The sequence below is a fragment of the Scyliorhinus torazame genome, chromosome 30 (genome assembly GCF_047496885.1).
Source record: "Scyliorhinus torazame isolate Kashiwa2021f chromosome 30, sScyTor2.1, whole genome shotgun sequence".
In the NCBI taxonomy this organism is placed as follows: domain Eukaryota; kingdom Metazoa; phylum Chordata; class Chondrichthyes; order Carcharhiniformes; family Scyliorhinidae; genus Scyliorhinus; species Scyliorhinus torazame.
Genome location: NC_092736.1, coordinates 144888 through 158520, shown reverse-complemented (window position 1 = coordinate 158520; position 13633 = coordinate 144888). Strand labels below are relative to the sequence as shown.

General features: G+C 50.9%; 1 protein-coding gene across 4 annotated transcripts in view; it reads left to right on the top strand.

The window, feature by feature from the left end:
• The window catches only part of LOC140404293 (leucine-rich repeat-containing protein 49-like), a 216432-nt gene that overhangs the window by 122231 nt on the left and 80568 nt on the right, over window positions 1–13633 (top strand). For 3 of the 4 annotated variants that reach the window (XM_072492614.1, XM_072492616.1, XM_072492617.1), the window contains exon 14: window positions 3640–3825. The exons of the other annotated variant lie outside the window; for it this stretch is intronic. In XM_072492614.1, the coding sequence (XP_072348715.1) occupies window positions 3640–3825 (186 nt within the window). The remainder of the gene's footprint in view (window positions 1–3639; window positions 3826–13633) is intronic. 4 annotated transcript variants of the gene reach the window in all.

Genomic DNA, 13633 nt, shown 5'->3' with positions numbered 1-13633 from the left:
CCGCATCGTCCCAGTTCGGGGCATACACATTGACCAGTACCACCCTCTCTCCCTGCAACTTACCACTTACCATTACGTACCTACCGCCATTGTCTGCCACAATACTCAAAGCCTCGAATTACACCTTCTTTCCCGCCAAGATCGCCACCCCTCGATTTTTGGCATCCAGCCCCGAATGAAAAACCTGACCTACTCACCCTTTTCTCAATCTTACCTGGTCTGCCACCTTCAGGTGTGTCTCCTGGAGCATAACCACATCCGCCTTCAGCCCCTTCAGGTGCGCGAACACATGGGCCCGCTTGACCGGCCCGTTCAGTCCCCTTACATTCCAGGTTATCAGCCGGATCAGGGGCTACCTGCCCCCCCTCCCCCGCCGACTAGCCATAACCCCTCCTCGGCCAGCCACGCGCCCGCACCCCACGCCCGCCCATTCCCCACGGCGGCATACCCCCGTCTCGACCCCTCCCCCCATTCGCTCCAGCTCCCTGTTGACCATAGCAGCAGCAACTCAATTCCCGCCGGCTAGGACCCATCCTAGCTGCTTTACTCCCCCCATTGCACTTGCGCAAGTCAGCTGACTTCTGCTGACCCCGGCCACTCCCGCCTCTCCTTCGACACCTCCCATTGTGTGGCACACCCTCCTCTTTCATTCCCCATCCGCAGGCTCACCACCTCCCTCTTCCATCCCAAGCGCGGGAAACAACCCTTGCTTTCCCGCCCCGGCCCCGTCCCCTCCAGTCTTCAACGCAAGAGAAAGCCCGCGCTTTCCGCCTACCCGGCCCCGCCACCTCTGACGCAGCTCCTTTTACAGGCCCAGTCCTCTCACCCGCGACTCGGGCCTCCCTCTCCCCCGCGGGGCCCCATAGCACCGCCGGCCACCACCCCTGTTTCGTTTACCCTACCCCCCTCCAAGAGCCCCCCCGACCAACCCAACCAAAACAGTGCCCAACCCACCCTAACCCCCCTCACCGAACCAGAAAGAAGAAAAAAAACAAGAGCAAAGGACCCCCCCTCAAAAAGTAACATATCAGCCGCAATCCCCAAACACCCATCCTGACCCTCAATCTGTGTCCAACTTCTCGGCCTGAACAAAGGCCCACGCCTCCTCCGGGGATTCAAAGTAATGGTGCCGGTCCTTGTAGGTGACCCACAGTCCCGCGCAGGCTGCAACATGCCAAACTTCACCCCCTTCCTGTGAAGCACTGCCTTTGCTCGATTGTACCAGGCCCTCCTCTTCGCCACCTCCGCACTCCAGTCCTGGTATATTCGAACCTCCGTGTTCTCCCACCTGCTGCTCCTCTCCTTCTTGGCTCACCTGAGCACACACTCCCAATCAGCGAACCAATGAAACCGCACCAGCACCGCCCGCGTAGGCTCCTTAGTCTTGGGCCTCCTCGCCAGCACTCTATGGGCCCCTTCCAGCTCCAGGGGCCCCTGGAAGGACCCCGCTCCTATCAGCGAGTTCAACATGGTGACCACATAGGCCCACACGTCCGGCCCCTCCCGGCCCTCCGGGAGGCCCAGAATCCGCAAATTCTTCCGCCTCGACCGATTCTCCATCTCCTCGAACCGCTCCTGCCATTTCTTGTGGAGCGCCTCGTGCGCCGCCACGTTTACCGCCAGGCCTAAGATCTCGTCCTCGTTGTCGGAGATCTTTTGTCGGGCCTCGCGGATCGCCACCCCCTGGGCCGTCTGTGTCTCCAGCAGCTTATCGATAGAAGCCTTCATCGGCTCAAGCAGGTCCGCTTTAATCTCTCTGAAGCAGCGCTGGATACCCTCCTGCTGCTCCTCCGCCCACTGCATTCACGCTGCCTGGTCCCCGCCCGCCCCCATTTTGTTCTTCTTCCCTCGCACCTTCTTCGGGTCCACCACCACTCTTTTAGTCGCCCCGCTCCTGGGAAAAGCCATATACTGTCAGGGAACTATTGTACTCTCCTTCCCACCGTGGGAAACGTCGACAAAATGTCGTTGGGGGCCCTGAAAAGAGCCCAAAAGTCTGTTTTTTGCGGGAGCTGCCGAACGTGCGACTTAGCTCCGCATAGCCGCAACCGCAAGTCCACCCATTTTATCCTTTTAACTGCCATTTCTAGAATTAATTTAAAAATAAATACTTATAAAATTAAAATAAGTTAGTTAACTATGTGCTTCCTAAATGTACACATTCCTCCTATAACCATGGTATACTATGAATACCAGCCTTTGGTCCAGTAAACAGTATTCTATTATGTGGATGTTTTATTCAATTTCAATTATAATTGTACAGACACTGCTGCTCCAGTGTTTGAAGGAGCTTAGAGCAAATGCGATATAGATCATTGTTCCGTTTCATACAAGGGAAAGGTTACTGAATGAGGATTGAATGTTGTTGTGGCAAAATTAGATGCTAACCCATGGGGTGGCACAGTGGTTAGCCCTGCTGCCTCACAGCGCCAGGGATCTGGATTTGATTCCAACCTCGAGTGATTGAGTGGAATTTTCAGCGTGTCTGTGTGGGTTTCTTCCGGCTGCCCTGGTTTCTTCCCCCAGTCCAAAGATGTGCAGATGAGGTAGATTGTCTAAATTGCCCTAAGTGTCCAAAGGTTAGGTGGGGTTGCGGGGATAGGGTGAGGGAGTGGGCCTGGGTCGGGTGCTCTTGCAGTGGGTCGGTGCAGACCCAGTGTGTTGAATAGCCTCCTTCTGCATTGTAGGGATTCTGTGATATAACCCTTGACTTAGGCAATGGAACCACCCATGTTTTGAATTTTAAATTTCTAGTAGTAAGAATTTGATGGTTAGTTCCGACTTGAAAACTCCTACAGGTGGCCTTATGTTTTGCTAATTTCTGCTGGTTTAACTATAAATCAATAATTCTGAACTGAGGCAGATTCAAAGGAGGTTATGGTAGAAGTGTGCTGAAGAATTCAGAAATGATATATTCTAGAACATTACAATGGTGAATTGCAAGGAAGAAGAGTCAGACCTCCTGACAGGAAAACAACTCAGGGTCTTTCCTCTATTTTGCCACCTCTCTGGGCAAACACTGGACTCTAGGTGAACGCTGCCTTCTGCGGGCACTGCACCCTACAGGTTAGAAAGCAACCAACTTTAGAAAATCTGAATTAATAATCAAAAATGCTGGAAGCACTCAGCAAAATAGGCAGCTTGTAAACATGCTTCTGGCCTTTGGTCAGAACTACTCGTAATGAAGTGTCAAAAGTTCTGAAAAGCTAACCTTTTCCTTTCTCCATGGTGTTACAGTTCATTCAGAGGGTCTGCATGCATGTTAAGGTCTAGAGCTATGGTTAGAGATAGTAGAGACTCCAATGTTCTCTCCATCATATGGTTGACCAGAAAACTCTGCTGCTTTTACCACCTGCCATGGGTGTGTGTTCAAAGTATTTGCAGGTTGATACTTAACATGTTTGGCCACATTATGAATGTATCTTCCTTGGTCATAAAATCCTTTGGTGGGACTTGAGTCCACAACTTCTGGCTCAGAGGCAGGGATGTTACTCACTGCATCATGCTGTAAGACCTCCATCATGCTGCCTAAATGGTGAGTTTTCCAGCATTTTTATTTTTAATTCCACTACAAGTCAGCTTAGTGATCTTGTGCCTATATTTGCATCTAAAATATTTATTTCATAATTGTTTTGACAGCACTTAAAGTTCCAAGATACGAATCTTCACAAATTGCAGCAGTTCAATGCCCTGGCACTGGGCCGCAGGTTAGACCAGCTCACTGTTAGTTCTCAGGGGAACCCAGTGGTGAACTTCACCCTCTGGAAATACTATGTTCTCTTCAGGCTCAACCATTTCTGTCTCCAAAAAATAAACAATATGGAGGTAAGCATGTTAAATACCTGAATCCTATTTAATAGATTGAATTTTGCTTTTGTTGCTTTGCTACATATAACTCCTAACCAATGTAGTTTGTGTTTGGATAACAATGAAATAATCGTAACCTGTGTTGCATTAGAAGTGCATGACGTGCATTGCACAATTCTACTTCAAATAGTGGGGAGGCAGTGATATAGTGGCAATGTCACTGGACAATAAACCAAAGACCCAGGGTAATGTTCTGGGGACCAGGGTTCAAATCCCGCCATGGAAGATGGTAAAATTTGAATTCAATAAAAATCTGGAATTAAACTTTTAATGATGACCATGAAACCATTGTCGATTGTCATAAAAACCCATCCGGTTCACTAATGTCCTTCAGGAAAGGAAATCTGCTGTCCTTACCTAGCCTGACCTACAGGTGACTCCAGATTCACTGCAATGTGGTTGACCCTTAAATGTCTCCAGGGTTGGGCAATAACTGCTGGCACAGCGACGTTCACATCCCGTGAATCAATAAAAAAGGTATTTTAATTTTTATTGAAGTTAATATTATACAATCAGACAGCACAGAAGGGGGTCATTCATTCGACTGTGCATTTGCCAGCTCTTCATAAGAACTGTCAATTTAGTTCCATTCCCCTGACCTTTCCCTAAGTCTGCAATTTTTCCCTTTTCAAATATTTACATCATTCCATTTTGAAAGTTACAATTGAATCTACTTCCACAGTTCCATTCATTGCATTCCTGATCATAACAATTCAGCGTTTAAAAAATTCTCCTAATCTCCCCACTGCTTATTTGCCAACTGCCTTAAATCTGTATCTGGTGGTTACTAATTTCCTGTGAATGGGAACAATTTCTCTTTGTACCATGCAGTATCTCACACCTCTCAAAATTTTAAAGCAACTTTATTGAATCTACACTTAATCTTCCCTGTACTAAGTTCCAGTTCTTCTAATTTTTCTAATGCAACTGAAGTTCCTCATCTTGGCCCATTCTCATAAATCTTGCCGTGTGATAGCCCATTGCTGTTCAATATCCTCTTGCTGTGCAATATTCTGTGAAGTGCACCAGCCCCTTGCAGCGCAGCATTCACTGAAATCAAATTTGTCAGGTGCAATTTGTTTTTAATGAATCTGTGTTCGCTGTCATTTGTCAACTGATGGATTTCCAAGTAATAGTTAATTTTGTCAAAGACTACCGACTCAAAGAATTTCACCACTACAGACATTAGGATGATTGGCCTGTTGTTACTGGGTTTACCCCCAACCCTTTATGTTGAATAGGGTAGTCAGGTCAATTGTCCGATATCCAAAAATCTCAGGAGGAATCATGTTTCAAATATCAAATAATTTTGTTTTTTGAGTACTGCATAAAGGACTAGACATGCTTACATTAAAATAGCTTAAGCCTAGGCTAGCTACAGTCTAAAGTAAATACAAAAAGCCTAGAAAAGTAAGGATGAATAACTGAATAATAAATACAGGGTGCCTGGTACTACATTCCCACCCGTGGCACCATTTTTTTTTCTATTCATTAGCCCATCTCTAATTGCCCTTGAACTGAATTGCCAGGCCATTTAAGAGTCAATCAGATGGGTTTTGTTATGACAATGGCTTCAATTTTAATTCCAGATTTTTATTCAATTCAAATTTCACCCGGGTCCCCAGAGTACCACCCTGGGTCTCTGTATTTCTAGTCCAGTGACAAGACCACAACACCAACACCTCCCATACTGCTGGTAGAAGAGGGTTCAGAGTGTTGTTGTGCTGGGAGGCATTCTTGAATAGTTTTTCCAGCTTCATCTGCCTCATCAACATTATTTTTCGGGGTCTTCCGGTGGCGGCTATGAGGGAGTAGGTCGCACATTTGGTGGCTCCCGTTTTGGTCGGACTTTGGACCTCTTCTCCCGGCTTTTTTGCACTTCTGAGCGCGGAACTGGAAAGCAATAGTACTCGGGCACAGGAACCATACAGAATTGTATGGACCTAAGAAGCCGGAGGATCCTCAAACAGCAGAAGAAGGGCACAGTGGAGGCTGTGAGAGGGACCAGCATGGCTGATGTTCAGAGCAAGGCGCCGACAGCCCAGCCCACAATGGAGCAGCCGCTGCACACTATGCAGGAGGGCTATTTGTCTCTGAAGCGTGACAACTTGGAGCCGCTACAGAAGTCGATTGACCGGATGGAAAAAAGGCTGGATGATCAGGCTGTGAAGCTCCAGCAGTTGGAGAAGTCAGTGGAGGAGCAGGCTGACTTTCAAAAGGTGGCGGATGTGGAGATTCGGAGGTTGAGGGACCAGCAAAAAGTGCTTCTGGAAAGGCTGGAGGACCTGGACAACAGATCTCGTCAGCAGAACATGAGAATCGTGGGCCTCCCGGAGGGGGCAGAGGGGCTGGATGCTGCCGCGTATGTGGAGGGCATGTTTCGGACGTTGCTGGGGAACGAGGTGTTCCCGCGCCCGCCGGTGGTGGACAGGGCACACAGAGTGCAGGTGAGGTAGCCGCGACGAGGGGGTCCCCCACGAGCGATGGTGTTGCGCTTTCACAGGTACCTGGACAAGGAATGGGTGCTGCAATGGGCAAAGTGCACACAAAGCTGTACTTGGGACAATACCACCCTGCGTGTTTACCAAGCGCAGAGCGCGGAGGTCGCCAGGAGGAGGGGAGGCTACAGACAGGTGAAGGAGATACTGTATAAAAACAAGGTGAAATTCGGGCTGCTTTTTCCGGCGCGACTGTGGATTACGTATGAGGGTCAGCACCACTATTTCGAGGAACCCGAGGAGGCGATGGGCTTCGTTAAGAAGCAAGGGCTGGCCCTGAGCTGAGGACGTTTGGCTCATGTTAGAACTTTTAAATGTATGTGGTTTCTCTCCCGGTTTGAAAATTGCCTGCATGTTTGGGTCCGTTTTTGTCGTTTCTTTTTTCGACCCTTTTAGGGTGTTGGAAGGTTGTAGTGATGTGTTTTTTTTGCGTGATTTACCTGAATGTTTCCTTTTTGGGCTTTTTGATTAGCTGGAGTTTGGCTGGGGGGAAAATAATAAAGAAAACAGTCAAAAGGGTTGGGTTAAGATGGATGCTTCAGGGGAACTTTGTGCAATCTTTTTCTGTGTCTGTAGGGGAAGGGTTGCGAGTGCCTGTTATTTCTTTTTTTTTTTCTTGTTTAACTTGAATTGTGCTATTGTGGGGGTTGTTTCTGACTTGTATAGAGTGTTTGCTTAAGTAGGGCTGATCTGGGGAAGTGGTATGGATGGGTCGGGGGTGACTGGGAACAATGGGTGGGAGACACGCCGGTGCCGAGGCTGGGAGCCCGGAGGAGGCATGTAGGGGAGGTAAGAGCATCGGTGTGGACCCCAATCTGCGGCAACCACCGATTTGCCCCGGGAAACATGGACGGGAGGTATCGACTGTGGAGGAGGGCGGGGATTGTGAGGATTGGGGAGCTGTTCCTGGAAGGGAGCTTTCCAAGGAGAGGTTTGGGCTGGCGAGAGGGAATGACTTTAGATACTTACAGGTGCGGGATTTCGTACGCAGTCTGGTGCTGTCCTTCCCACGTCTCCCGCCGAAGGGGAGGCAGGACAGGGTAGTTTCTAGGGGAGAGGTGGGAGAGGGTAGAGTCTCAGACGTCTACAAGGAACTAATGGGAGCTGAGGATACGCAGACCGAGGACCAGAGGCTGAAGTAGTAAGAGGAGCTTGGGGGGGGAGCTGGAGGACGGCATCTGGGCAGAACCCCTGAGCAGAGTAAACACGACCGCAACATGCGCCAGGCTCAGCCTGATCCAGTTTAAGGTCGTGCACCGGGCCCACATGACGGTGGCTCGGATGAGCAAATTCTTCGGGCTGGAGGACAAGTGTGCTAGATGCGCCGGAGGGCCAGCTAACCATGTACACATGTTCTGCTTGTGCCCTAAATTCAGGGGGTATTGGCAGTGATTCGCAGATGTCATGTCCCGCGTATTGAAAACTGGGGTGGTAATGAGTCCTGAGGTGTCAATCTTTGGGGTTTCGGAGGACCCCGGAGTCCAGGAAGAGAGAGAGGCCGACGTTCTGGCCTTTGCTTCCCTGGTAGCCTGGCGATGAATACTGTTAGCATGGAGGGATTCAAAGCCCCCGAGGGCTGAGGTATGGCTATCGGACATGGCGAGCTTTCTTGCCGAGTGAAAGTCAAGTTCGCCTTGAGAGATTCGCTATTAGGGTTCGCCCGAAGGTGGCAGCCATTTATTGACTTCTTCGAGAGGATTAAGCGTCAGCAAGGGTGGGGGCTAGGGTAGAATAGAGTAGGATATTGAGGCAGGTCCTTGTGTGAACAGAGCCGTGGTTTGTACTATGTTTAATTTGTGTCTTGACTTTTTTTCGTACTATACAATGTCACTTTTTCTATATACCTAAACTACCTCAATAAAATTGTTTGTTTAAAAAAAAACATTATTTTTCGGTTTATAAATTTTACCTTTTATTTTAAAAGTTGACATTATTTTTTGCTCACTTTTAAAAGCACATTAGAACATAGAACAGTACAGCACAGTACAGGTCCTTCAGCCCACGATGTTGTGCCGACCATTTATCCTAATCTAAGATCAACCTAACCTACACCCCTTCAATTTAATACTGTCCATGTGCCTGTCTAAGAGTTGCTTAAATGTCCCTAATGACTCTGACTCCACCACCTCTGCTGGCAGTGCATTCCACACACCCACCTGTGTAAAGAACCTACCTCTGACATCTCCCCTATACCTTCCTCCAATCACTTTAAAATTATGTCCCCTCGTGACAGCCTTTCCACCCTGGAGAAAAGTCACTGGCTATCCACTCTATCCATGCCTCACATCACCTTGTACACCTCTATCAAGTCACCTCTCGGCCTTCTTCACTCCAGTGAGAAAAGCCCTAGCTCCCTCAACCTTTCTTCATAAGACATGCCCTCCAGTCCAGGCAGCATCCTGGTAAATCTCCTCTGTACCCTCTCCAAAGCATCCACATCCTTCCTATAATGAGGCGACCAGAACTGGACACAATATTCCAAGTGTGATCTAACTAGAGTTTTATAAAGCTGCAGCAAAACTTGGCGGCACATTGTGCATTTATCATCCCATCACACATCTTAATAATATTATCTATGGGAGGGACTTGGGCCAAGGGACAGAGAGGAGGTTGGGGGCAGAGGCTGCCTGGGGGTGGGCCGGTGGAGGCGTGGCGCATGGGCTGGAGGCGAGCCCAAAAAACGGGGTGACTGATCGGCGAAAGGGGGGGGGGGGGGGCAATGAGTCCCCCAACTAGGCTGATCACCTGGAATGTTCGAAGGTTAAATGGGCCGGTCAAGAGGCACATGTGTTCACGCATCTTAGGGGACTGAAGGCGGATGTGGTAATGTTGCAGGAGATGCACCTTAGAGTAACTGACCAGATTAGATTGAGGAAAAGCTGAGTCAGTCAGACCTTTCACTCGGGACTGGATTCAAAGACTAGAATGGTCACGATTCTGATCAATAAGCGGGTGGTCACTTCCGGTTGCGGCGATGACCAGCTAAGCCGCACGTTTCGGCACCTCCCGTTTCAACGGACTTTTGGGCTCTTATCGGGAGCCCCAACGGAAATTTTTTACGGCCAAACCCAGTGTGAGGTGACAAAGGAAGAAGTCCCCCCGGGTGTGGATGGAAAGGAACGACAGTAGTGGCCAGATTGCGGAGGATCCTCTGGAGCAGCGGCAGGGAAGAGAAGGGAGAAGCAAGATGGCGGCCGAGGGAGCCCAGATGGTATGGGGCCCGGAACAGCAGGAGTTCCTCCGACGATGTGTGGAGGAGCTCAAGAAAGAGGTGCTGGCGCCGATGTTACTGGCAATCGAGGGATTGAAGGAAACACAAAAGGTCCAGGCGTTGGAGCTCCGTGGAGTGAAGGCAAAGGCAGCCGTGAATGAAGACAAGATACAGGGCCTGGTGGTAAAAACGGAGACGCACGAGGCACTACATAAGAGGTGCATAGAAAGGCTGGAAGCCCTGGAGAACAGCTTGAGGAGGAAGAACCTAAGGATTTTAGGTCTCCCCGAAGGGACAGAGGGAGCTGATGCTGGGGCGTATGTGAGTACGATGCTCCATACTCTAATGGGAGCTGAGGCCCCAATGGGCCCCCTGGAAGTGGAGGGAGCGTACCGGGTCCTCATGAGAAGACCAAAGGCAGGGGAAACACCACGAGCAATAGTGGTGAGGTTCCATCGCTACAGGGACAGGGAGATGGTCCTGAGTTGGGCTAAGAAGACACGGAGTAGCAAGTGGGAGAACGCGGTGATACGCGTATATCAAGATTGGAGTGCGGAGGTGGCGAGAAGGAGGGCGAGTTTCAACCGGGCCAAGGCAGTGCTCCATAGGAAGAAAGTCAAATTTGGGATGCTGCAGCCAGCAAGATTGTGGGTCACACACCAGGGCAAACACCACTACTTCGAGACGGCGGAGGAGGCATGGACATTCATTCAGAAAGAGAAATTGGACTAGACTTGAGAAATTGATGTCTGGAGAAAGGTAGCGAGTTGGGGTGAGGGGAGGGCTAATATGTAGTAATATTGGACGGGGAATTTTTTCTCCCCCCCCCCGCCCCCCCCCTGAGGGGGGGGACACACACGAAGAAATGTGGGCGCCGGTGGAAAAGGGGACAGGGAAGGGGAATGAGAGAACTGCGCCATTAGGGGCGGGGCAGAGAGGGAAGCGCGGGTTTTTTCCCGCGCTATGGAAATCGTGGCGGGAAAAAGGGCGCAGGAAGGAAGGGGGCCTCACACGCAGGGAGGTCAAAGGATAAACGGAGGAAGCCGAGGTCAGCCAGAGTTAGCTGACTCCCGGAAGCAACATGGGGGGAGCAATCAAGCTAAAGGGGAATCTAGCGGGGTGGGGGAGGGGGGGGCGGATTAACTGGGTTGCTGCTGCTGAGGGTAAGGGGGAGCTGATACAAGACGAGGTGGTCGGGATGGGAGGGCGCCGTCTGGGGGACAGACGGGTGCGTGGGACCTGGGTGAGGAGCTGGCTTAAAAAGGGGATGGCTAGTCGACGAGGGGGGGGGGGGGTGAATGGCCCCCCAACCCGGCTGATCACGTGGAATGTGAGAGGTTTGAATGGGCCGATTAAGAGGGCAAGGGTGTTTGCGCACTGAAAGAGACTGAAGGCGGACGTGGTTATGCTCCAGGAGACGCACCTGAAATTGGCGGATCAGGTTAGACTAAGGAAAGGATGGGTGGGACAGGTATTCCACTCAGGGTTAGATGCGAAAAACAGAGGGGTGGCAATACTGGTGGGGAAACGGGTATCGTTTGAGGCTAAGACCATAGTGGTGGATAGTGGGGGCAGGTACGTGATGGTGAGTGGCAGATTGCAAGGTGAGGCGGTGGTGCTGGTGAACGTATACGCCCCGAACTGGGATGACGCGGGATTCATGAAGCGAATGCTGGGACGTATCCCGGACCTGGAGGCGGGAAACTTGTTAAATGGGGGGGGGGGGGGGGGGGGACTTTAACACAGTGCTGGACCCAGGGCTGGACCGGTCCAGATCCAGGACCGGGAGAAGGCCGGCAGCGGCCAAGGTGCTTAAGGGATTTATGGAGCAGATGGGAGGAGTAGATCCGTGGAGATTTGCCAGACCGATGGGTAAAGAGTTTTCCTTCTTCTCCCACGTCCATAAAGTATACTCCCGGATAGACTTTTTTGTCTTGGGAAGGGCGCTGATCCCGAAAGTGGCAGGAACGGAGTACACGGCTATAGCCGTTTCAGATCACGCCCCACATTGGGTGGATCTGGATCTAGGAGAGGAAAGGGAGCAGCGCCCACTTTGGAGATTAGACATGGGACTACTGGGACTACTGGCGGACGAGGGGGTATGTGGAAGGGTGAGGGGATGTATCGAAAGATACCTGGAGGTCAATGATGGTGGGGAGGTCCAGGTAGGGGTAGTATGGGAAGCGCTGAAGGCGGTGGTTAGAGGAGAGCTGATTTCCATTAGAGCCCACAAGGGGAAACAAGAGGGTAAAGAAAGGGAGAGATTGGTTGGGGAAATTCTGAGGGTGGATAGGCAGTATGCGGAGGCCCCGGATGAAGGGCTATACAGGGAAAGACGAAGACTACAGACGGAGTTTGACCTGCTGACCACGGGAAAGGCGGAGACGCAGTGGAGGAAGGCACAGGGAATACAATATGAATATGGGGAAAAGGCGAGCCGGCTGCTGGCCCAACAACTTCGAAAGAGGGGGGCGGCGAGAGAGATCAGAGGAGTTAGGGACGAAACGGGAAAGATGGAGCAGAGAGCAGGGAAAGTGAACGAGGTGTTTAAGGCATTCTATGAGAGGCTGTATAAGTCCCAACCCCCGGAGGGGAAAGAGGGAATGATACACTTTTTGGACCAGCTGAGGTTCCCGACGGTGGAGGAGCAGGAGGTGGCAGGTCTGGGGGCGCAGATTGAGGTGGAGGAGGTGATCAAAGGAATTGGGAACATGCAAGCAGGGAAGGCCCCGGGACCAGATGGGTTCCCGGTGGAATTTTATAGGAAATATGTGGACCTGCTGGCCCCACTTCTGGCGAGAACCTTTAATGAGGCTAAGGAAAGGGGGACACTACCCCCGACAATGTCGGAGGCGACAATATCGTTGATTCTGAAACTAGACAAAGACCCGCTGCAGTGCGGGTCATACAGGCCCATCTCCCTCCTAAATGTAGATGCCAAGCTGCTGGCCAAAGTGATGGCGCCAAGGATAGAGGACTGTGTCCCAGGGGTGGTACATGACGACCAGACAGGGTTTGTAAAAAGGGAGACAATTGAACGCCAATATACAAAGGTTACTGGGGGTGATGATGATGCCCCCACCGGAGGGGGAGGCAGGGATAGTGGTGGCGATGGATGCAGAGAAGGCATTCGATAGAGTGGAGTGGGACTATTTGTGGGAGGTGCTGAAGAGATTTGGGTTCGGGGAGGGGTTCATTAAATGGGTTAGACTCCTGTACGGGGCCCCGGTGGCAAGCGTTGTTACAAATAGGCAAAGATCTGGTTACTTCCGATTACATAGGGGTACAAGACAGGGGTGCCCCCTGTCCCCGTTACTGTTCGCGTTGGCAATTGAGCCATTGGCCATAACTCTGAGGGACTCTAAGAAGTGGAGGGGGGTGCTTAGAGGGGGAGAGGAACATCGAGTGTCACTATATGCAGACGATTTACTGCTATATGTGGCGGACCCAGTAGAGGGGATGCCAGAGGTAATGCAGATACTCAAGGAGTTTGGAGAATTCTCGGGATATAAATTAAATATGGGAAAGAGCAAATTTTTTGTGATGCACCCCGGGGAACAGGGCAGGGGGATAGATGCTCTGCCACTGAGGAGAGTAGCAAGGAATTTTCGATACCTGGGGATTCAGGTGGCCAGGAACTGGGGAACCCTGCATAAACTTAACTTGACGCGACTTGTAGAGCAGATGGAGGAGGACTTTAAGAGGTGGGATATGGTGCCCCTGTCATTGACGGGCAGAGTACAGGCGGTCAAATTGGTTGTCCTCCCGAGGTTTCTTTTCGTGTTTCAGTGCCTCCCCATCCTGATTACAAAGGCCTTTTTAAAAAAAATAGACAGGAGCATTACGAGCTTTGTGTGGGCGGGAAAGACCCCGAGGGTAAAGAGGGGGTTCCTGCAGCGCAGTAGGGACAGAGGGGGATTGGCACTGCCGAGTCTGAGTGACTACTACTGGGCCGCCAATGTGTCGATGGTCTGTAAGTGGATGAGGGAAGAAGAAGGTGCGGCGTGGAAAAGGCTGGAGATGGCGTCCTGTAAGGGAACGAGCCTAAAAGCGCTGG